The 22,173-nt window shown below is 42.7% G+C and overlaps 2 protein-coding genes across 2 annotated transcripts in view; both read right to left on the bottom strand.

Moving 5' to 3' along the window:
• Positions 1-1,028: 1,028 nt before the first annotated feature.
• On the bottom strand, positions 1,029-10,070 carry LOC148107631 (pro-neuregulin-1, membrane-bound isoform-like). Its single transcript, XM_045779291.2, has 5 exons — positions 9,874-10,070; positions 8,207-8,333; positions 5,634-5,764; positions 4,383-4,589; positions 1,029-1,680 (listed from the first exon to the last, which is right to left on the bottom strand). The coding sequence occupies exons 1-5, from the start codon at positions 10,068-10,070 to the stop codon at positions 1,029-1,031; spliced, it is 1,314 nt and encodes a 437-aa protein (XP_045635247.2).
• The window catches only part of NRG1 (neuregulin 1), a 1,040,075-nt gene continuing 1,027,886 nt past the window's right edge, over positions 9,985-22,173 (bottom strand). The window contains exon 5 of the mRNA XM_045779292.2: positions 9,985-21,152. Coding sequence (XP_045635248.1) covers positions 21,059-21,152 — 94 coding nt within the window. The 3' untranslated portion in view covers positions 9,985-21,058. The remainder of the gene's footprint in view (positions 21,153-22,173) is intronic.

Here is a 22,173-nt window from a genome sequence, read left to right as displayed (position 1 = left end):
AGGCATCCTTCACTGCAGAAGTATTTCAGACAAACTGCTGAGTGTGCCGTTTAAGCTGGTCATTTTGTGCCATAACACGTCTGTTCTTGAGCTGGTAAGACACAACCGATCGCTAGCTCCCCAATCAGTGAAAAACCCAAGTCAGGAACGGTTGCACCTTTTTCAGCTACGGTTTGATTTTCAACTAGATGACCTGCTGTGTCGCTCCCCCAGACAGTGAGAGGTGGAGTCCTCTTATAAGATGATGGATTGACCCTGATAGCGAGCCAGAACCCATTTTCTATGCTATCCCCCACACTGCTGCTCTTTGTCAAGGAAAAGAAACCCAAATAAAGCAAATGGTAGCTCTTTTTCGTGAGAGCAAGCTGTCTTCTGATTAAGAATATAGTTTTTTAAAAAATCACAATATTACTTTCTTCCTAATATTTACCGTTACTTAATGCAGTTTCCTGCTGTAATTAATAGTAGCATGCTGTTGGGTCTACTATTATCTCGGAGCCCAGGGAAGCAAACCTTTGGCTGGCAGAGTAGACACGACTCATTTCATATACTGAAAGCAAAAGAAAACTTCGTACAAAAGAAAAGAGTATTTGGGTGGATGTGCCATTACAAGACGTACTGATTGGGCACTAATAGAAGCAAACAGAGGGACAGTTGCAAGTCTTGCAAATCATACAACCCGTCGACATCATAACGCAATGCACGAGAAGCCAGCGAAAACTGAATATATGGGAGGTTTTGCTGAAATACTGTGGGAAAGCAATCACAGTAACTGTACAAAACTTGCTCTCAACAGAACAGAACAGAAAGGCACCATTGATATCTTTCTCGTTTTGAAATACTGTAAAAAATTGCTACATATGGCACATAACACATTTTTACATACATATATTTAATTTATAAAAGTTTTTTTTTCCTGTTTTCTATTTGCAGAACTGCTAAAATAAAATAAATTGTTTAATTTAAGGTGGAATACTTTATTATATAAAATAAAGTTTTACAGGTGAATCTATGTGTTTATTCAGGTTTTATACAGCGATAGGGTCTTGGTTAGCGATTACACTAGAGAGCCTGGCCTGCAATTCTTCCTGCGTAGAGAAGCGGCCTGCTGGGTTAGTCCTGCTGTCCGCCAGGCGGAAGGCAGGTGCGGCCTCAAGACTGGCTGCCAGGGGGTTCTGAATGCCCAGGAAGGGTGTATCTTCCCCTACCCTCTCATCTTCTGTTTCGCTCTCTGAGTTAGTGCCCTCAGCGCTTGCATGGCTGTCCATTTCCAACCTGTTGGCAATGTGGCCATTGGGCTTGGTTCTTTTGGCCCGCCGGCTACTGGTGAGTTTCTTAACAGGCTCCTGAACTGGCTCGTACTCCTGGGTCGTTTCATACTCCTCGTCCTCCACTATCCTCAAGGGGCTAGGGGGCAGGCTGTTGCTCTCATGTGCGGGGTTATGGTGGTAGGAGTTGAACTGCTGAGAGTGATGGTCATACTTCTCCCGCAGCCTTGGTGGTGTCACAAGGAGCAGCGGTCTCTCTTCTTCCACGAAGGGGCTGACTGCCATGATGGGCATGGACGCCGTCGTGCTGGACGCAGGTGGAGACATTTCCGAAGGGGGCGATTTGGGGGAGCTTGGCGTGTGGAAATCTACAGGTGACATACGAGCCGGGGTGGTCATTGCTGACACATACCTGTGTGAGCACAGAATACCCCGCGTGAGTGTGGTGGCAGAAGAGGCACAGAGCAGGGAGGGGTAAGGGGACAGAAGTCACGATATTATAGAATCAGAAAACAAAGAATTTCTAGGCGTTGGATACTTCCAGATTTTTAACACTAAGGACATTCGGCACCCTTGGAGTCTAAAATTATGTAGCCAAGAGTTTCCTCGCGGGAGTACATGCAAAGATCAGCTAAATGGCCTAACTCATCCAAGCTTTGGGGATTTTCAATCTCATCGTGATTTTAAGTAAAAGCATGTGAGTCAGGACAAGAGGGCACTGGGTCCTGGAAACCTTTCAGTTCACAAGGACCCGGTGCAGGGATTTGGAAGGGAAAGAAGTATTACTTAAATACTATACCTTCCTAAAGGCCAAGGGGTCTTAGAGAATGAAGCCCAAATGGGGAATGGAGGAAGATCTAAGATGAGCTGCTGAGAGCTGGGTCTGCATGCACTTGCATCTGTGTGCCTTGCTTCTCCTTAGCTCAGCTATAAGGTTATGTCTTATGAAAAAAAAAGAGCATAGTAACTTAGATTTATTCCCGGTAACAGTGTAACACATTCGTGTGCTTTCAGTTTTTCCATGAAACGCTCCTTCTTCACATTCAATTTGCACCTCTCCATCCCAGTGACCAAGACATTCAGAACTAAGCCTGAGCGAACCTCATGTGGGCTCCCTAGCTGTGTCCAAGCTCCAGTCTACCTGTCTTCAAAAACCCACGGCTGCATCGATCTTTGGCTTATCTTTCATGACTACTCAGGGCTGGCTGCGCCGTGATACCTTATGTCATGTTATATCCTGTAGTGCTCCGTCAATCTCACTGGCCAGTGAGTGCTTTTTGTTTTCTAAATCGTACCAAGCTTTCTCCCTCAGAACAAGAAGGCCTGACTTAGCGCTGAGGAAGATCTGGCTTATTCAGAGTCACATTTCTCAACTTTGATAAAAACGTTGCCAGTGCACATAGCACCAGAGGACTCTTTTCTTCGCATTGGCGTTCACAGAGTCTAATTTGACATGACCTGTGATGACACAGGACACCCTTCTCTGAACTCTAGCTAACAGGAACAGGAAACCTATTAACGGTCCTGCTCTGCAGCCATGATTCAGAGTCATATGGATGTGAGGTCTAGCTGTGTCTAAAACGGGAAGGTGTTTAGAGATGGAAATACTTGGGGCTCGAGGCTTCGACTTCTGTTCTGGGGATACTTAAATTAAGCTCTCTGAGAAATGCTAATCCAGATTCAGCCAACACGTAAAGGTGATTCATCTTTTCTCTCCATGCTCTTGAGACTCAGGTATGTCTCGTGGTCCTAGATAATATCCACGGTGCGCGTGGCAGCCCACCGCAGCAGGGAAATGTCAGCCTTTGGAGAGAAGTATCGCATGGAGCGATGAAGAAACAATTCATCCCTAGCCTCTTCTCAGGTCCCAAAAAAGACCGGACTAAGACAGAGTTTCTTAATACATAAAGATGCAATTATATGAATTTAAGACTGAGGTTTTAAACCAGTTTGGGACCATGCCTACACATTTTCACCAATGAATGACAGAGCAACCTCGCATCCCATACAGCTCTGAAATACCATCCTGGGGTAAAGACAGACCCTTGAAGAAGTGGTCAGCAAGCAAGCTCTATAGGACCTGCTGGCCCACGACTGGTCATCCTTTGTTACAAGGACGTCCCAGCCAGTGCATGAGTGGAAAGAGTCTTACCAGCATTATCTCCACCCATGTAACTAGGTATGGATTTGACATTACATAACCCCTTTTGGCAGGTGGTCGAAGATTACACTGAGATGGTGATACAGTAAACAAACAGACGACACCCCTCTGGGTTTGAAAACGAACAAGTAACAGCTTACTGACAATGCCACAAATGCTGGTTGGGTATAACTGTCTCCCAATTCCAGTGAAAATGAATAAAGAGGATCCACGAATTCAGTATTCCTATGAAGCATCTCTTACTTTACTTTCCTCTGTTCTTGATTTTACCTCGTCTGTAACCTCCCCCCCACCAATCCAATATTCCCAGAAGAAAGCCAAAACATTCTGGAATAAAGCAATATCTGCTTTGAAAACCACTTGTGAAGAGTGCGTCTGGAGCATACAGGAGATTTATTTATTTGTCCCTTCTTCGAATTTTGTAGAAGGGACACTATATGGTGGAAGGCAAGCAGCTGTCCCCCATGAGAGTCAGCAAGGACACAGCCCTCGATCTGATTTAACTGAGGCTGGAAGGTAAGAAGGCGTTAGCACAAGGGACCATGAGACTAGCTCGACTGGAGTTTGGATAACTCGGCAAATTCGAATTACAGAAGGGTCCTTATCGACCCCTGGTGCCACCTGTCTAAAGTTACAACTGAGGAAACAGAGATGCCGAGTGGGGCTGAGCCTCAGGTCAGAGCTGGGACCTCCGGGTTGGCTGCCCCTTCCACATCCAATCACTCCCGCTCCCTAACAGTCTGTCGCCTGTCAGCCGCTGGGACCATGCGAGCGGCTCAGCAGAAAGGAGTTCAGTCGAAACAAAGAGGACTTCACAACTAGGGAACGGAACAGGCAGCTGCCGCCCGTTAGTCTCATTAGGGTGGCTTTCCTTGGGTGAGTCCCAGCTGCTCATGGGGACTCTCCTACCGGGGCGCCTTCTCCTCTGCACTGGCTTTGCCCTTCGGTTTTACCTTTCACTATGAGGAGAGTCTCGGTAGGAGTCAGGGGTTTCTCTGGCATGCCTGAGGAAGCTGTTACACTCGCGAGGGCCTCCCAAGCCATTAAGTCGTCCTCTTGGGCCCCCGGTTGGGCTGCTGTGCCTACTGTTTTCTACCGATGACATCATGATTACAGAGTGACTTTCCGAAATGATGCTTTCAGTGTGCCCATTGCTCCAGCTGGAGGGGAAACGGGAGAGGCAAAGAGAGAGACGTATGCATCTTTTTAATGATACGCAAAAATGGAAATGAAAGGAAGTGATCTGGTAACTATTTCAACTTATTGGTGTATCAGCAGTTGACGATAACATTACTCGTCTCAGAATAGAATTATTATTACTTGCTATAGAGAGGATCTTGATTTTGTTTGGCTTCGTAAGGATACAGTTTATGCCTTTGTTCACCCATTCAACACATATGTATCAAATGGCAGTCAGTACGTACTAAGTGCTCTTTTTTTTCCCCATATTTATTCATTCATTTATTTATTTATTTATTTATTTATTTGACAGAGAGACAGCCAGCGAGAGAGGGAGCACAAGCAGGGGGAGTGGGAGAGGAAGAAGCAGGATCCAAGTGGAGGAGCCTGATGTGGGGCTCGATCCTAGAATGCCAGGATCACGCCCTGAGCCGAAGGCAGACGCTTAACAACTGCGCCACCAGGCGCCCCCGTACTAAGTGTTCTTACAATCCCTCTGTTCTCCACTGGCTTGGGTCAAGGTGACATTTGGCCTGTGAGCTACATTTGGCAGTCTGGTGTTGCCCTTGGTCGCATGCACTCACACGTGGATCCCCGAGGCATCTGAGAACTTAAGAGTTCAGCTATTGAGCAAGTTCTCATGTTCATTTCCAAGGGCAACCCAATCACTGGAAGGAGTCAACTTCTAAATATTATATAGCATCTAGGACAGACTTTTTCCACTGTAGCAACTCAGTGAGTAGTCAGGCATGAGTAAAGATCATCTCTAAAACGGGGAACAACAATCTTGTGAGTGGGGATTAGTTTCACTTTCAGTAATGAAAAAACGGACGCTCAAATTTCAACAGCGATTAAATGGCAGAGCCAGTTGATGTCCAAAGCCTGTGTTTGTCCCAAATCATACATGTTGCTATACGTCCTTGCCTCCTAAGTGTCTCCTATTCCTTTCTTAGGCAGTGAGAGCAAAAGCCAATGTCTGGAAATTCTCTTGGAGTAGTGTCATGCATTTGTTTTCATTCTCGTACCTGTGGCTAGGAGTCTGGGTGACAGTAGTGGAGTGATGAGCTGTTGAGGTATAGTGACTGGTGGAAAACGATGTCTCCGCTTCTCTCTCAACAATATGCTCACTAGAGATGACATTTTTAGATACGTATTGCTGGATAAACAAAGAGACACAACTTGAAGATTCATATTAATCAAAACAGTAACATCATCATCATTGCGCACAAAATCTATTCTTGTACATATACTTCATAATACATTCCGTGTCTCCAACGGTCAGATGGCAAATCCTATCCTGGCTATATGGCCTTTAAAGTCAGTAAATGAAATTAACGAATGAAATTAATGAATTACCCTTTGGACGTAGTGTAGCCTACGGTGTAGCTTCTGCAGTCTTCACTGCATATTATCAGAAACGGACCTAACTCTTCTATCTTATTTCCAACTCATAATGTGAGTGGAACTCAAGACAAATCTCTGCCCCATATTCATTTTTGTCATAGTTGTTGTAAATGAAGAAGATTAACAGACAGTTGAATGAAACAAAAGCATAGAGATGCTTAGTCTTATTTCAGATTTCAAGTCAGGAGAGGAATTTCTTTTTTATAATCTCTGTATTTTGGATGTACTTTTCTTTTTCAGTTTCCAAGGGCCCGTGTTGCCCTAAGAACAGCACCGAAATTTTCAACTTGTTGTCAGTGGTTAGAGTAACAAGGCCACTGAGAGGTTTGAAGGACTTACAGAAGATTGTCAAGGTCACACATCTTACAGCACACAATATACAGAGGGCCTATATAGAGTGCAAGGAGCTTCTACTTATTTTCATCACCAAATCGCATTTGCTATTCTTGCCTTCGATCAAGGAAAAGAGGCACATTTCGAAGTTGTGTTTGAAATGCTGTTAGTTTTACACAAAGTTGAACTGAGTAATGGAAAACGGCATGGACAGGAATACTCTCAGATGAAATGGGCACTTTATAAGCAATGGGCTGTGGGCTGTCAAAGAACCTGATGTATTTATGGAAACCCCCCAAATATACAACTTGAATTATGCTTGAAACTCTAGTTGGTTCTCTTGGTGGAAAGGCTATTCTATGTGGCTCTTTCTGGGACGTGCACTTAGTCTGCTTTTAGGAAAAGATGGTGATGCCATGATTCGTGAGCTCTTTCTAGTCTGTGTACCATCTCACTCTTGGTCCTTGAAAGGCAACGGAAGCTTGGTGAATCTAATCTAAATAATATATAACAGTAATTGACCACACACTGAATGTCACCGGGCTAAGTGTTTTATGTGGATTGTTTTGTTTAAGGCTCATAGAACTTTTTGCAGTAGGTATTATTTTTAGGCCTGTTGTCATAATGAAGAAATAGGGTTTAGACAGATTAAATAAAGCCCAAAGTAACACAGCCTGAGAGATAATTGGAATGCAAGCAGCCATTCTGCTTCCTATATATTGTAACAGACATAGTGACAGATTGTAGGTGTGTCTGTATGGAGTGAATGCATTTATCAACTGTGTAGAACATTCTAATGAACACTGGTAGGGGGAGGGAAGCAACAAAATAAATTGATATATCAGCACCTCACTCTGTCTCTTGGCTACAAGACTTGCTGGTGGGCAAGTAACCACCAGCTCTGAACTTGGGTCTGGGCTCTATTTGCTCCACACAAAAGACACATTTTCCTATAGGATAGAAAAAAATGCTACCGCAGTGAAACTTCAAGCTTTGCCTATGAAAAGCCAAACACCCGAGGGAAATGCAGAAAACAGGAAAAATTATGATGGAATAGGAAGAGCGATACTCCAGAAGCCAGGAAAGCTGAGTCCAGCTCTGGCCCTTATCTGTAAAAAGGGGAGGCTTGAAAGAGCACATCTAAAGACTCTTCAGAATGTAATATTCTGTGACCTAGTTATATTTAAAAGCTGAGTGCTTGGCAAATTTTAAACAGAATATTTGAGTGATTGAAGATACATTTAATCTGGAGGGTTTGACATCATGTGTAAAGAGTCAGGGAGTAAGAAAGCATTATGTTCTCCCTGTTTTGCAACTGAGAAGGGAGTTTGGTAAGTCATTTGGCCCTTGAGTGCCCTAACTTCTTCCTTTGTACAACAGAATCAGTAAATCATCAGGTCCTGAGAGAGGCCTCAAATAAAAATCACTCTAGAGCCCTTAGCTCAGTTCTCAGTAGTAATCAGTTAGAGACTGGAGGAGTCTTCATTTCCAAATCATAAAAAAAAAAAAAAAAAAAAAAAAAAAAAAAATCCTTCTGATTCTTGTATCATTAATTTTATTATTTTTTCTATGTGTTTTTCTTTTCTTTCTTCCAGTTAGGCCCTCCCTGCAGAACAAACCCAATATTATTATTCCAACCCCCTTAATGAACACTTTATGAGAGGAAATGTGCTGGTCTTACAGTAACCAAATCCACTTTAAAAAATGTTCCCATTATTTTGTCCTGGCAAAACCCTTGATTCCCGGAAGCCGTGGTGATTAATGGCAGTAGCTAAGAGCCTAAGAGCTTTAGAAAATAAACGTCAAGGTGCCTGAACAGAGGAGAGATGCTGAGCTTTTCCACTGGCCAGATTCAACATACATTCACCAGCTGGACGTTCTCGGGGGGCGGGTTGGGGTGGTGAGGCCCGTTGGCTATGTTCACCATGTTGTTACGTTCGGACCGCAAACTTTGCCGAAGCCGGTCATGAAGCTTTTTCCGTTGTTTCCTGGATGTGAAAAAGGGAGCATTTATTTTTTTCTATCATTTACATTTCTTGGTACAGTCAACTCTTGATTCTACCAACACGTAAGTCAGGTGGGAGGCTGGTGGAGGGCGTGGCACTCCATCTCGGACTCTGCCTACGGACAGAAATGGAATCACACAATCTCAGTGAATACATTTAAGGAGCCGGGGGCATTCTTACAGAAATCTAACTGGATTGCTGAGAGATAAGAAACAAAAGAGAAGACAAGATAAATCAAGTTGATATTTGGCCCAAATCCCAACTTTCGCAATCAATCCATCTTTGCCTGAGTCTTACAGACGGTCGTGTATCTTAGGTACCAATTTGCGCTGTGCAATGGATAAGGCTGATTTCATTCATAATTCCGCCCGTGTGTCTCTTAAGAAGATACGGTTAAGTTTGAATCTGTACCCCCTACATGGTGGGTGTGCCTGTATGGCACGGAACATGAGTGCAGCTAGGTACATATTTTGCCCGTAGATTTAGCACAATTATAACACGATCTTACTCTTAGTGACACTTTTTTTTTTTTTTTTGGTAGAACTAGTAACGGCTGTTGAAATACTGAGATTGAATCTAATGAAGACTCTTAAGGCAGATTCCAGTAAGGCTGGTCTCCATCACTTACTCAATTCTGGCAACCCATGAAATCTGGGGGTATTAAGAAAATGCCATCCATGCCCTTAATTTTATGGTCTAAAAGCATATTGTCTTTGTTCCTCAATGCAACATGCAGGTCATGATAATATCCCCACGACTAGTTTTGGCAAGAGAGTTTATGTGATGAAGCAACAAAAAGAAACAAAACTGTGAACGTTATTTCCTACTTGAAGCAGAAGTTCTACGTAAGAGAGAAAAGTGAGGGGAATTCAGGTCACATGGTAATTGTGTTTGTTAATATGGACCCAGCTCAAAGGACCAGACATAGTGACCGCAAATCTGCTTTAATGTTTTCTCTTCTTCTTTCAAAGTGAGATTTTCTTGATTTTCCTCCCATGAGATTCCTTTTGTACATCCCACACTTTGAGAGCATTTGAACTGGGATGCTCATTCGATGGAATGGGAAAATAATCATGATAATGTTTTAAAAAAACTCCATTCCCAACATCACCAAGTGTTTCCTTTATCTCCTAAGTCTGAGTACAAAGTGGGACGCGACCTCAGCGGTAACATGACAGGTGCCCCTTGGGCGCCTACCACTGTCCTCTCAGGGTCACCCACGCGCACCGGTGTGTGCCCCACAAGCCCGTCCCTCCAACCCTTTTCTGGGTCGCGGGCCATGGTCAACGACCAGAAGTCTTCTGAACACTTACACGCAAATAGGCAAAGCTTTCTCGTTACGTGATTAGAAAAAGTCCTTGAAATAGATGACTCAGAAGGAAAAATGAGAAGAAATGTCCCCCTGCCTCCCCGCTCCCCCTTTCATGACTAGGCTGTTGAAAATGCTTTCGGCAGAGCCCTGGGCTGGCTAAGCCGTCTTCTCTGCGCTAAGGAGAGAGAGGCACGGAGGAGGAAGGTTTACTTGGTTTTGCAGTAGGCCACCACACACATGATGCCGACCACGAGCAGGGCGATGCAGATGCCGGTGATGGTCAGCACTCTCTTCTGGTAGAGCTCCTCCGCTTCTGGAAAGGGACGAGAGCAGATGTCACCAAAGCCCCCTGACACTTGCCAGGACTTAACAACTGAATAGTTGGCATGCGGTATGGCATTGTCCATGTTCACAAGAAAGTAAATACGTGACATTTCATTACTTTTGCAGACATACTTAAGGGACAGCATACTCTGCATTACACTTGGAGCATAAACAGCAAAGCCAGCTGGGGCCATTTCCAATTAAAAAATTATACTATTAAATTACTTTACTTATAAGCTACAGATGTATATGTATCAAACTGGCAAATCATAAACATTAATTATAAAATAATTATTTAGTTAAAACTGTAATTTTTAATTAAAAAAAGTCTCTTGCAAAGGCAACAGGAATCAATGCCAATAAAAGGAGCTGGGATTGGAACCACTGGGGCCGTCCTCGCCCACCTCTCTCCCCACCTTCTCCCTCCCCAACCCCTTTCTATTTCCCAGCTATTTTATATTCCGGTGGTCTTTACAAGGAGCCATTTCTAACTTAAAAAAATAAACTCAAAGACATTTGCAAACATGAGCTTGACTTGTAGTTAGCAACAAAACCAAGGCAGGGTCCCTACAATTTAACAGTAAAATGTGAACATAAGCAACACAGTAGGGGTAGCAGGGCACTGTATCAGAGAAAATCCAATACGGTGGGTAAGATAGTCCGGGGCCAAGATGAAGATTTGTCCTTTGAAGGACAATTATTATCACCGACTGTACTTGGAAACCTAATTGGTCTGTGTAAAGAAACCATTAGCACACGAGATATGTGACTTGGGCTAGACCAGCTTGGCAAATTAGCTCAAGGAGGTCACAAAAGGGAGGATGATGCTTAGAACTTCGGGTTAATGCTACTGCTGTACCTTAAACGCAACCAGTCTTATTCATGGAAGTCTTCCTATTTGCAAATCAGTTTTTGGGAGGGATCACTTGATTATACTTTGGCAGGTCAGTTTCTTCTCGAGATTGGCAGATTTAAGGGCGAACTTGGTCCCTTAGGACTGAGCTTCCAACCAGTCTAATTACATTTATTGGAAGACATTCACAAGTTCACCGAAAAAGAGAGCTCAGACCAGCGCATCATAAGCATTGTAAGCTGAGCTTGCCAAACCGATGAATAAGCTGGTCAGAAAACTGGGGGCTGTAATACAAATGAAGGTCTCTTATCTGGACATCAACATGGGGCCTTAGGGAACATTTCCAATTTTCTTTACTGAGAGAGGGCGAGCCGCAGGAAGTTTTCTTGACATGAAAAAGTGCATTTTAATTTCTGTGATACAGTAGACCTTATCATTAAACAAAACATTTCCTACAAGCCAAGCCCATGGTAATCGAATTCCAGTTAACAGGTCAGGAACATTGTCAAATCAAATTAATATAGCACTGATCATTAACGGGGGGAGAAGGAGAAGAGAAGTCAGTGGGTAAAAGACTAGAATGCCGCAGAAATTATACCAAAACAAACCAAAAGGGTCGGAAGTGGGAGGGAAAAAACAAACCAAGAGGACAGACGGACTGACAGAATGACGGAGAGAGGGAGGAAGTCAGGTAGGAGGGAAAACAAGATTAAAAGTGAAGGAGCCATCTGAAGTCTCTGGCACAGCATGCCTGATACTAAGGGAGGAAAAATAAATAAACAAAAGAAAAGCAGAGGGAGGCAATGCTGGGAGGGAGGACAGGGTGGGTGCAAAGTCGGAAGGGTGATCCCATACAGCATAACTCCTACCCTACGCTGGCGGTCACGTGGAAGCCACAATTAGGAAGCCAAGCAGCTGGTGCATTGCAGTGAAACGATGACCCAGGAGACATGGAGTGGGGTCACATTTGTGTGCCGCGAAAGTCAGATGAGGATGTGGAATGTGAGTGCTTCTATGTTAATTGCTGTGTCTGCTGCCTCCCCTCCCCCACAGCCCCAGGACAGGGAATTCCATTTTACGAGGTGGTAATCTGCAAGCGGGGTGCCCCAGGAGCCTCCTCCTGGACCTGGTACGGGAATCGGTTTTTAGCGATACGTCTAAGAAGGCGAGGCGGCGCCCCACTGGTCCTTCCTCGTGGGGCCCCGGACGCCGCGCTCCTCTGGGTGTGGCTGGTTGGTTTAGATGCAGCCGCGTACAAGTGTCCTTGCCAAGAGACATGAAGCCCCTGCTTTACCGCTCCCTCTCTCGCTCACTCTCATGGCATCTTAACATGCTATCTTCAGAAAAAGCTGCGAAGTTACTTCTGACAACTAGGAAAATGGGATGTATCTAAGGACTGAAGGGGGAAAGGGCATCCTGGGTACGCCCAGGGATTCCATTGACACGTTTTTTGGGTGGGTGGTTGCTAATTGGTAAGAGAATAGATTGAGCTCAGTTTGTCAGCAAACGTGGCATGCTGATTCACCGTTCTGCCCACGTTATGTGGCAAGACACGCGTTTTTCCAGTGAAATTGGTCATGGAAATAAAGAGGCAAGCTCAGTAAGGGGCAAAGGGTAGAGCAAAAGTGCTATGATGAACCAATGAAAGACAAGGCCCATAGAATACAGACGTAGGATTAAGATTCTGTATTCACAACAGCATTTACTGAATACCTTAAATCTTTCTCATCTTAGTTTCTATTTCATTTTCCAATGATTTACCAGATCAGGGAACCCCGCCCCCCATTATGAAAGTGTTAAAAGAGAAATACTTGATGAACAATCATATAAACAATGGGTTCTTTTCACCCCCTTTTGCCCTTATTTTTTTTCTCTAGTGTGACAGGGTCAATAGGGCAAGAGCAAATTAGAGGCAGTGCTGAAAAAAAAGAATCTGTCAGTCCAGTTGGCGGATCTGCTTTAATGAATGGAAATGCTTCCGAGTCTTTACTCTATGGTTTGGCTGGATGCATTGAAGTCAATCAGATCAAGCATGTTTTCCAGTCTGATCTGGCCAGGCGGCTGAGAGACAGAAGCCTTGTCTTTCTCAATGTTAATTGACCTTTAAGGTCTGATTTTCCTTAAGAACGGAACTTTCTGGCTCAGTACATCGGCTGTCCTGAGACTGTGGGTCTCTGGACCATTTGCCTTTAAGAGGTATGCAGATACCAGCACAATGTATCTTTACTGACCCTTCAGATCCTACTGAGGGAGAGTCCTATATCGGAACTATCCATTGCCCTGCCTCATTGTCTGGGAATAGAATTATTAAATTCTAGTTAGACCCTAAAGTGATAAAATGGGACAAAGATGCTATTAAGGAAAAGGAGGAGGTGATGGTAGTTTTTTTCCTCCCTGCAGGAAAGGCCGGTAAGCCTTTTCAGTAGTGGGACAATTTTTATCAGGAGGGAGATAACCTGAATAGATCCCTCTCGTCATGTAGATAAGTCACCACCCGAGGGGCGTTGGTGGGAATTCTCATGCTTCTCACTCTTGGGAGATGTTCTATGATACGCAAAGGGTCACTCACCTCATCAAATGAATAGTTTCTCTTCAAAGTTTTCTGAAGGGGAGTGGGCAATTGACTGAGTTTCTCTCCTTGTCACAGACAGAACTTGCAACAACCTTATTTTCCATGGATTATGGAAAATAGATTAGGTATAGACTGGGATGTTATCCTCCAAAAGAGAGTAGCAACCATACTACAGGGCATCCTCACTGCATGATGTCACTGACACCAGCTGGATGGAGATCAGCTATTCTGTTAATCAGGACATTGCTTTGTTGACCCACAGCCTCATTCCAGGGCTCCAGGCTGTGTTCAGGAAGCCCGGACACTTGCACCGTGGAGCCTCTGGGATGACAGAATGGCTTCCCTCTCCTCCCAAGACTGGCCCTGGCTCCCAATTATTTAGGACAAAGGCCTTCAAAGGGAGTATGCCCCAAATTCACATGCTCATAAGAGATGTTATTTTATATTTACAGTGTGAACATTTCTATTTGATTACTTGTCTGGATAATCTAAGTGACGCAAGGTTAATTCCATTAGTGCTAGAATTTCCACCTAAAATAGCGCTGGGCTTCTTTCTTTCTGTTTTCTATTTCCTTGCTCCTAAGATAATGAAGTTGACTAGAGGAGCAGGTGAATATCCCCAGAAAATCAGTCTGCCCATACTATATTGTGTTGCCGTGTGAGGGCTTTCCGTGTTACTATTTCAAGTGGGTTATTTTTTACATTGTATGTCACATTCTCATCAGCCTAAGATGTGGTGTGTTTTCAAGCTGATGCATTTAGAGCTTCTTTTGTTCCCTCAGGCCCGGTTTGGTTCCTCCCATAGCTTTATGCACCTCTCTCAACTCCCCCCCCCCACTCTGAAATAACAGCGTGGTCAGATCCAATCAGAGGGTCAAGGAACGTGGGGTAGATGTGACTTTGCAGCAGGTGAGATGATTTTTAAACTCTAAGTGAAGTGTGGGAATCTAGAAACTGCTGCCCCCTGTGACATTTCGGTAAACTAATCATAGATTGGAAGCAGAGAAATCATTGTTATAGCTGTATGATCCCTTCTGAAGGAAAAGGAAATTAGTTAGGAACTGGAAGGTAAGAGTAGGAAGGGAACAGATTTCAGCTCAGAGGTTCTAAATTCTGCAGGCTAAAAGGAATGATGATTGGTCCATACCCATAAATTCAATCCCAAGATGCTCTGCCAATGCAGAAAGTTGACAAAAAAAAGAAAGAAAGGGAAAAAAGTTTCAGAAAAGAGCAATACAGTGCACTCCAAAACACATTACACATGACTATGAACGGCTCTCCGTGCGTGCACATTGAACAGGACAAATGGCGGGTGGTGAAGGAAGCAGTGCTCAGGTACGCCTCCCGGAGTCCGCACAGGGAACTTCTCTTTTTTAAGAGGTGTGCAAATCCCGGCACACCCTGTCTCTATTAACCCTTAAAAGACCTTACTGAGGGAGAAGTTGTACTGCTGAACTATCCTCTGTCCTACTTCATCATCTGGGAACAGAAATACCGTATTTATAACCAAAAAAGGCATTCGGTATTATTTCATTCCTCTCCTGAAAAGGCAGAAGCAAAGTCCCAGGGAGGTGATTTTGTTTTTTACCCAAAGGCACACAGTGGCAGGGCCAGGAGTAGAAGCCAAGAGTATAGCAATTAGGTCCGAAATTTTTCTTGCATTGGGTTTACATTTTTTTGTAGTCCGTGGATAGCCATGCTCTCACATTTCTTGTTGTTTGGTTACTTTTTTAAAACAAACACCTCTCTCCTTTTCTGCTCCTAACCTTCCACTTTCTCTACCACTTACATAACGTTTCATTCATAGAAAGCAACAAACGCTTCTGCCCGAAAAGCCAGAGAGGGAATTGGAGCCCCGAGCCTGCTTCGAGTTTTTTCAAGTAACTCCTGTGTGGTATTGGACAACTTTCAATGCCTCGATTTTCCAAATAGTTAAAAAAAAAAAAAAAAAAAAAAGAGGACGGGGGCTGCGGGAAGGATCCAATTCTTGAGGTCCTTCGTTAATTTCAATGTATGACTCCCTCAAATAACAGCCAATTCGATGGGCACTCCACAGGGCTGAGCTCCGCCACCCAGATGACAGCACAGGGCTGCCCGGGGTGGGGGGGAAGGGGCCCAAAAGTAGCGCGAGCTCACAGCCCATCGTGCTGGCAGATGTGTCCCTGGAGGTTCTGGGATGACAGGACTAGCAGAACCTGCACAGGCTTCAGTGAAGAAATGGGGAACACGGGCCAATTACAAATAAAACCCCGAAACCTCCAGAAATGACACCTTCCGTTCTCAAAGCAAAAAACTGTGAATCGAATTTCATCGGGTGGGACCCTTTAGGATCCCTTACTTGCCCGTGTGTGGTAGAGAGGCATGTGGGAAGGAAGGGCAGAATGAAAACAGAGATTCAGGGGTCTACAGTTCTTCCTTCGATCACTGACTGGAGAGATACCAGGGCGGTCCAAAAATAGGACATGACACCTCTTGAGTTTGCAAACATGTGGTTGAGGGGTAGTTCTCTTACAAAAACATCAGTCTGGGCACGGGCAAAGCACCTCAAGTAGAGAGCAGAAAATCAGATGGTAAGTGTGCTGGCTTGCCCCGGTTCTAGGTCCTGCCTCTGCCATTGACCTGCTCAGTGACTTTGGCCTAGTTAATTGCTCACTGACAAAATGCTTAGGATCCTAACACATGTGTCACGGGGAGACTCTGTGGAATAAAGGAGCCATGAAATAGGGCGGCCAACAGCAGTAGGGTTTATGTGCTCGGAGAACAGACCTATCTGGAGAGCTACGCTGGGCCGCTTAATTGCATGGAGGTTTACTTTTAACTAGATCATGGCCAGGAAAACTCTGAAAGCTCCTGGGGTATACCCAAGAATTTAGACTTTAAAGTCTTTCCACCTCTTAAGGAAATGAAGCTTCCAGATTAAAAAAGAAATCAAAGAGTACATCGAGTAACAATAATAACGAGAGGCACGATGTATAAGACAGTTCAGTCTGCCCTGGGTCAAGGGTATTCAGGCAAATAACCTAATTTTTTCACAAATTAAAAGCCAGGGGGATTTAGGATTAAATCAGTTGCACAACGTTCACAGCAAAATCACAATTTACTCAAATCCAAATGAACTTTACTTGTTTCTGTGCAACACTCAATTTGACAAGATGCCCTCCCCCCTGCCCCCACCATTTGCTCCCTTTATATAAACTTTGGAACATCGAGTACAAGAATTCGTTCTCCAAGGAAGTGACAATAAATTTCCTTACACATTTCCTTGAAGATGTGACTCCGTTTTCTCCCTAGAACCCCTTCCATCTTATGCTTTTTCCCTCCTACCAGTCAGTAATAGTTTAAGGGTTAAAATCAAGAGATATCTACAGAAACTCTTTCCAGAGAATCACCACTCCACGCCTACATGAACACTGCTAATGATCTCTATTAGTTGCGTAGAAAGCTTGGTTAAGTCTTCAATAAAATTAGTAGCATGCTCATGCGTACATATTACTGCATTTACAGTGTTATAGGTAAGTCTGTGAGCCTAACTATAATTTCATTTCATGGGAAGTCATTCATATCAGGCAGCTCCAATTTCAAATAATTCAAAGGGAAATTGGTACTTAAAATTGGAATCTCTTCTGGCCATAAGCCCTAACAAGGAAACAAGCAGAGGAAACATGCATCAGTCATGGTCAACCTGAAGCAAACACTGCTCTAATTTATTTTTACTATTGGTGGCTACATTTCTTTCATTGTGAGTCCAGAAAAGCAGAAGACACAAATAATTTTCATTTTATGAAAAGGTTATTACTTTCTATCCGTTCTATTTAATCGAATGTTGGCGTAGGCTCGTTATGTATCATACGCTTCCTATTGAACTGTCTAGCCACCACATTTTTCAAATTAAATTAATAATTCAAAACCACAAAGGTTACAGTAAACAATTTAGTTTCCTTTTCTACATGTGATTTCCTGCTGTGCAGTAAGCAATATAAAAAACTAATTTAAATCTTAGAGCCTTCAGAAACGATTAAATATTGACTCACTAATCCTTTGCTTTAGGATTTTATAATTATTTGAAAAAAACTGATTAACCTGTAGGTTAATTTAAATTTTCAATCGCATCAGAGAAAAGAACAATAAGACAACTTTCTTTTACCAAAATGTATCTGTACATGCATTTCGTGGTTTCTGTTAAAACTTGAAGACATTCGGGATTTTACTCTTTAATATCTCGGGCCTCCTTATGCAACTATCAAAGACATGTAGAGTCTCGACTCGCTGCAGCCCTGAGACTTCTCAAGGAGGTCTGTCCATGCCAGTGCTAAATGGGACCGATTTAGAGTCTGATTTTTCATTTTTGACTTACCTTTACAAATGTAGGTACTTTTTTTTAGTCACATATACAAATCCGTATTGCCACTGAGCCTTTTGAAATGTAATAGGAGACTTTCTCTTCGCTCCCAAGTTTCCGTGTGCACATGAGCGCGCTCACCGACACACTGTACACAATAAAGTCCCACTAACACTCAGCTGGGCTTCATGACAATTTGTCATGGATTGTGCCTTTATTCTACAGTCAGCAAGATACACATGTTGGATAAAGAAATGAATAGCTTCAGTGGTTTTTAAAGCATTTAGAAATCAACACAAGTCAGTTATGCCCTAGGAACCTCTGATTCAAGACTATGTTTAAAGATATCTATTGGGTTTACTCATTCCAAAAATACGCTTAAAAATTCTAAAACTGTAGTCTTTAAGAGTATGCTATAATTGGGGTATTCGATAACTACTTCCTATTATTTATTAGTTTCCATATGACATACTGGAGCTGTGAGTGCTTTTTTTTTTCACCAGTAAGTCTATAAATCAGTTATGAATTGTCTGTATACCCCCCCACACACAAACATACCCCACAATGATAAACACAGTCCTTTAAAGTAGGAATTCTGTGTCAAGATAGGTCAAATTTGAAGCTGACTAACCTTGACAACATTTTCCTAGGAAGCATTCCAAATACGCTTTATTTCAAGGCAAATGGCCACCTTCAAGAAAGCCATGTAAAATATAAATTTGTTCTTTCCTTTCATACTTTAAATCCGTTTTTATAAATCAATAAATGCCCGCAGGATACTCTGACCAGAAAAACTGCATCAAATCCTAATAATTTAAGTTATGTGTTAATAAGCATTTAAAAAATTGAACATTCTTTTAGAATGTCACTCTTCAATTGAAAATGTAATTTGGTAAGTTGAAAAAATGTTTCTCTCCGAACCTGGGGAATAGCTTTTCTTTTAAAATTTATGTATGTGTTTCCGATGTTATGAACACAAGCAATGAAGTTTTTAATCATTACCACTGTGGCGACATTTTTTATTCCTCATGCACACGACATTGCTACTCGAACATCAAGTTCTTAAAGCAGCACAATCTATCTTCCTGCCTTCTCTATAGGGATATGCAGAAATGAACATTGAGAACTTAAGACCCAGAGTTAGAAAATTAACTCTGGGCAAGACAACTTTGGAAAGCAGTTTCTGAATGGCAGCTCTCGCGTTGCCAGATCTGAGGCAGCATCGACGCCCGGCCATTACAGCTCCTGTTATAAATGTGCTTTCTATCAATCTCTGTTACATCAGGGTAAACAGGAGCGCTGCCTTTCTGGATGTCTTCCAAGAGTGCGATCGAAAGCTTACTGAAGGATTTATTTAAGGAATCACACTCTGATTAAATACATAGTGGCTATTTTGAAATGATATCTTAGGAAAAAGAAAATGGTCTAAAATAGAAGTTGAAAACATCTTCTCTGGTTACTACTGTCAGATCTAACTGCATCATTATTTGGGGAAATAGCTTCATTTTTTTTTTTTAAATGCTTTTCTCTAGATAGTGTCCTAACATTGCTTCCAGGGCACAATGAAACTCTACATAACACGAAAAATTCAAGTACAATACAAACGTTCAGAATGTTCACAAAATTCTAAAATATAATGCTATCGTATTTATACAGGCACGTGATTTGGTAAATCTGTGGTATCTGAACACAACTGATTTCTAAAAGGAATGGCTTTACTATATTGAGTAAAATTCTACTACTTCTCGTCTATTTTTACTTTGCATCTTACCCACCTTTAAAAAGATTATAGCTATGGGAGAAAAATTCTGTCCACTAAATGTGTATTATTCAAAGGCTTGTGGATAAAGGGAAGACTGTGTTTGAAAACTTAGCAAATGCCAATTTATTAATTTTTCCCAACAGAAAGTAGCCTATGACATAACCTTCAATATGCTGCCTATGGAAATACACAAAAAGCACCTCCTCTTCAAATAAACAATCGACTATTATGGGTTCACGTGATCTCCCCATAATGCACAGAAATCAATTTTTCCATGAAATTTATTCTTCCATGTGTGTTAACAGGAGGAACAGAATCTTATTCTTTGCATCCATGCAAGTAAAGGTAAATCTGATCCTATTAGGGCCCCTGATGACCGGCTCATATCATTGTTTCTTGGGTTACATGAATTTACATCGATAAGCTATGTGAAATATTTTTCAGGCTGAGCAACTGACAATCCAAATCAGGGGTTAATAAATCCGGCCCACCGCCTGCTTTTGTAAATAAAGTTTCATTTTATTTTATTTTTTTAAATTATGTTCAGTTTGCCACTGTATAGTACATCATTCGTTTTTGATACAGTGTTCAATGATTCATCAGTTGCATTAAGTTTTCATATCCACCTTAAATATAATGCTCTGAAAGCTCCAGAAAAGCGACTGCCCAGTTCACAACAGCAGGACAAATTACATAATTTAGTTATCCATGCAAATTATATACATGTGAACTGGGTCGCTTAGGAATGATGTTCAAAACTTCACGAAGCCATAGAGATCCATCAAAATTTCCCAGTTCTGCACTTAAAAGTATCTATCTAGAGGTAAGCTACTGTATTTCAAAGTAAATAATAAATATTTTTTAAAAAACCTGTTTGCCCCTAAAATTATCATTGAAACTAGCATAAAGGAATGCTAATATAAATAAATGCTTGTTTAAACTAGTCCTGAATCACCTGTTCCTAAGCAACATGGAGAAGCTGGGATATCTCACTTGCTGTGAAATGTCTGTTTGTAATTTTCCTACTCCGTGCCTTTTTTAATACCTACATGCAAACTGTTAATGAAGAGAAACATCTGAACTCTTTTTAGGATGTTTATTTGTTATCAATAACACACTCGGAGCCAAAATTAACTTACCATCATTTCAAGTGCATATGGATTACAACTTAGCAACGTCCCTTTCAGGAGGATGCTGCCGTCTTTTATAAAGAAGATGCACTGCTTAGCGGAATGATTTTATTTTATCAATAAAAGTGAGACTTTGAAATGCCTTTATTATAATTGCACTGTGTGAGAGATATTGACTACCATTTTGTATCACATTATTCAGTATCAATTTCAGAAGTACCCGGAGCCTCACGCACCTATCAGTCTCTCAGAGCCCACTAGTCACGAACAGAGGAAGTAATACAATCGCTCTGGTTAATGTTCTCATGCGACAGGCAGAGGCAGTCAATGTTAGACCTGGTAAAACACATCTAGCGCTAGGTGAGATCTGAGGGGAGATGCAGCGACAAGAAAGCGGCACCAACTGAGCATGCTCCTAGTCAGGCAGAGACAGAAAGGGAGTGGACGTACTGTAGAAGCTGGCCATTACGTAGTTTTGGCAGCGATCACCAGTAAACTCATTTGGGCACCTGAGAGAAGAAACAAAAAACAATGGTAGAAAAAACAGAGAAAAAGAGAAGAGGTGAATACACGCTAGAAAGAAGCTCCTTCAGTGTCATTTGACTGAACTTGGTGAGTTCACCGTCAGGAACTGAGTCTTTGTCCTAACCATGGTTTCCAGACTCCGGCATCCCCCCCCCCGGGCTCAAAATTTGGCCGAAAATGTGGTCCTAGGGTCTGCGTGATGGAAAGATGGCAGCATCTTAAGGGACGGCTTTCTTTCAAAGGGACTCACCTACACTGAACTCGGGGGTTTTCTTCGAGTCCGTTTTCCAGTTGAGAGCTTTGGTCAAAGGTATTTGGAAGGAAATGGGTTTTTTGGGGGTTGGCCTGCCTGCCACGGTTGCCAGGCTCACCGGCCATCCTGGAGGGTCATTCTCATTGACCTCGATGATCTTTGGGGCCCAAGCTGGGAGATAGTGTGACCTGTCACTCCCACTGAATGCGTTTGCACCCCGAGTGCTTAAACCATTGTTAGGACAAAAGGAATCAGTTACAACCGAACTGTAAAAGCACCAAGTGGTAGTAATTGTTGCTGTAGTTTGGGGGAGAAAGCAAATTTCAGATTATTTTAACATACTTTCTTGGTTTTGGACTTTCATGGGCACATTCTCAGTACATCTTGCTCCAGTGAATCCTGGTTGGCACCTAGAGGGCAAAAATGTGATAAGCAATAGAACGCTACAGACACTGAATTTTCAGACTGGCAATTTTCCTCCTATGGAATATGGAGATTCCTACAATGACCTGGTGACCGAACAACATGAAGAAAAGGAAAAGAACACATTTAGAAAGCCATGATCCATGACCACTGCAGGGCATATACTTTTGAGGTGGTTTGCTTCAGTCTTGCTAAGAACAGTTGACCAAAATTTAACTCGAGGGAGGTTGAAAAGTTGAACAGGGCTGGCAAGGCCTGCTAAGTCACCCTCCCTTATCTGCCACTGGGCACTGACTCCTACCTTGTTAAAACACTGGCTTTGGTAAGGA

Source organism: Ursus americanus, chromosome 27, assembly GCF_024610735.1.
Source record: "Ursus americanus isolate L20-20 chromosome 27, mUrsAme1.1.p, whole genome shotgun sequence".
NCBI lineage: Eukaryota > Metazoa > Chordata > Mammalia > Carnivora > Ursidae > Ursus > Ursus americanus.
The sequence above is the reverse complement of the archived record's forward strand: the minus strand, read 5'-3'. Positions and strand labels throughout refer to the sequence as shown.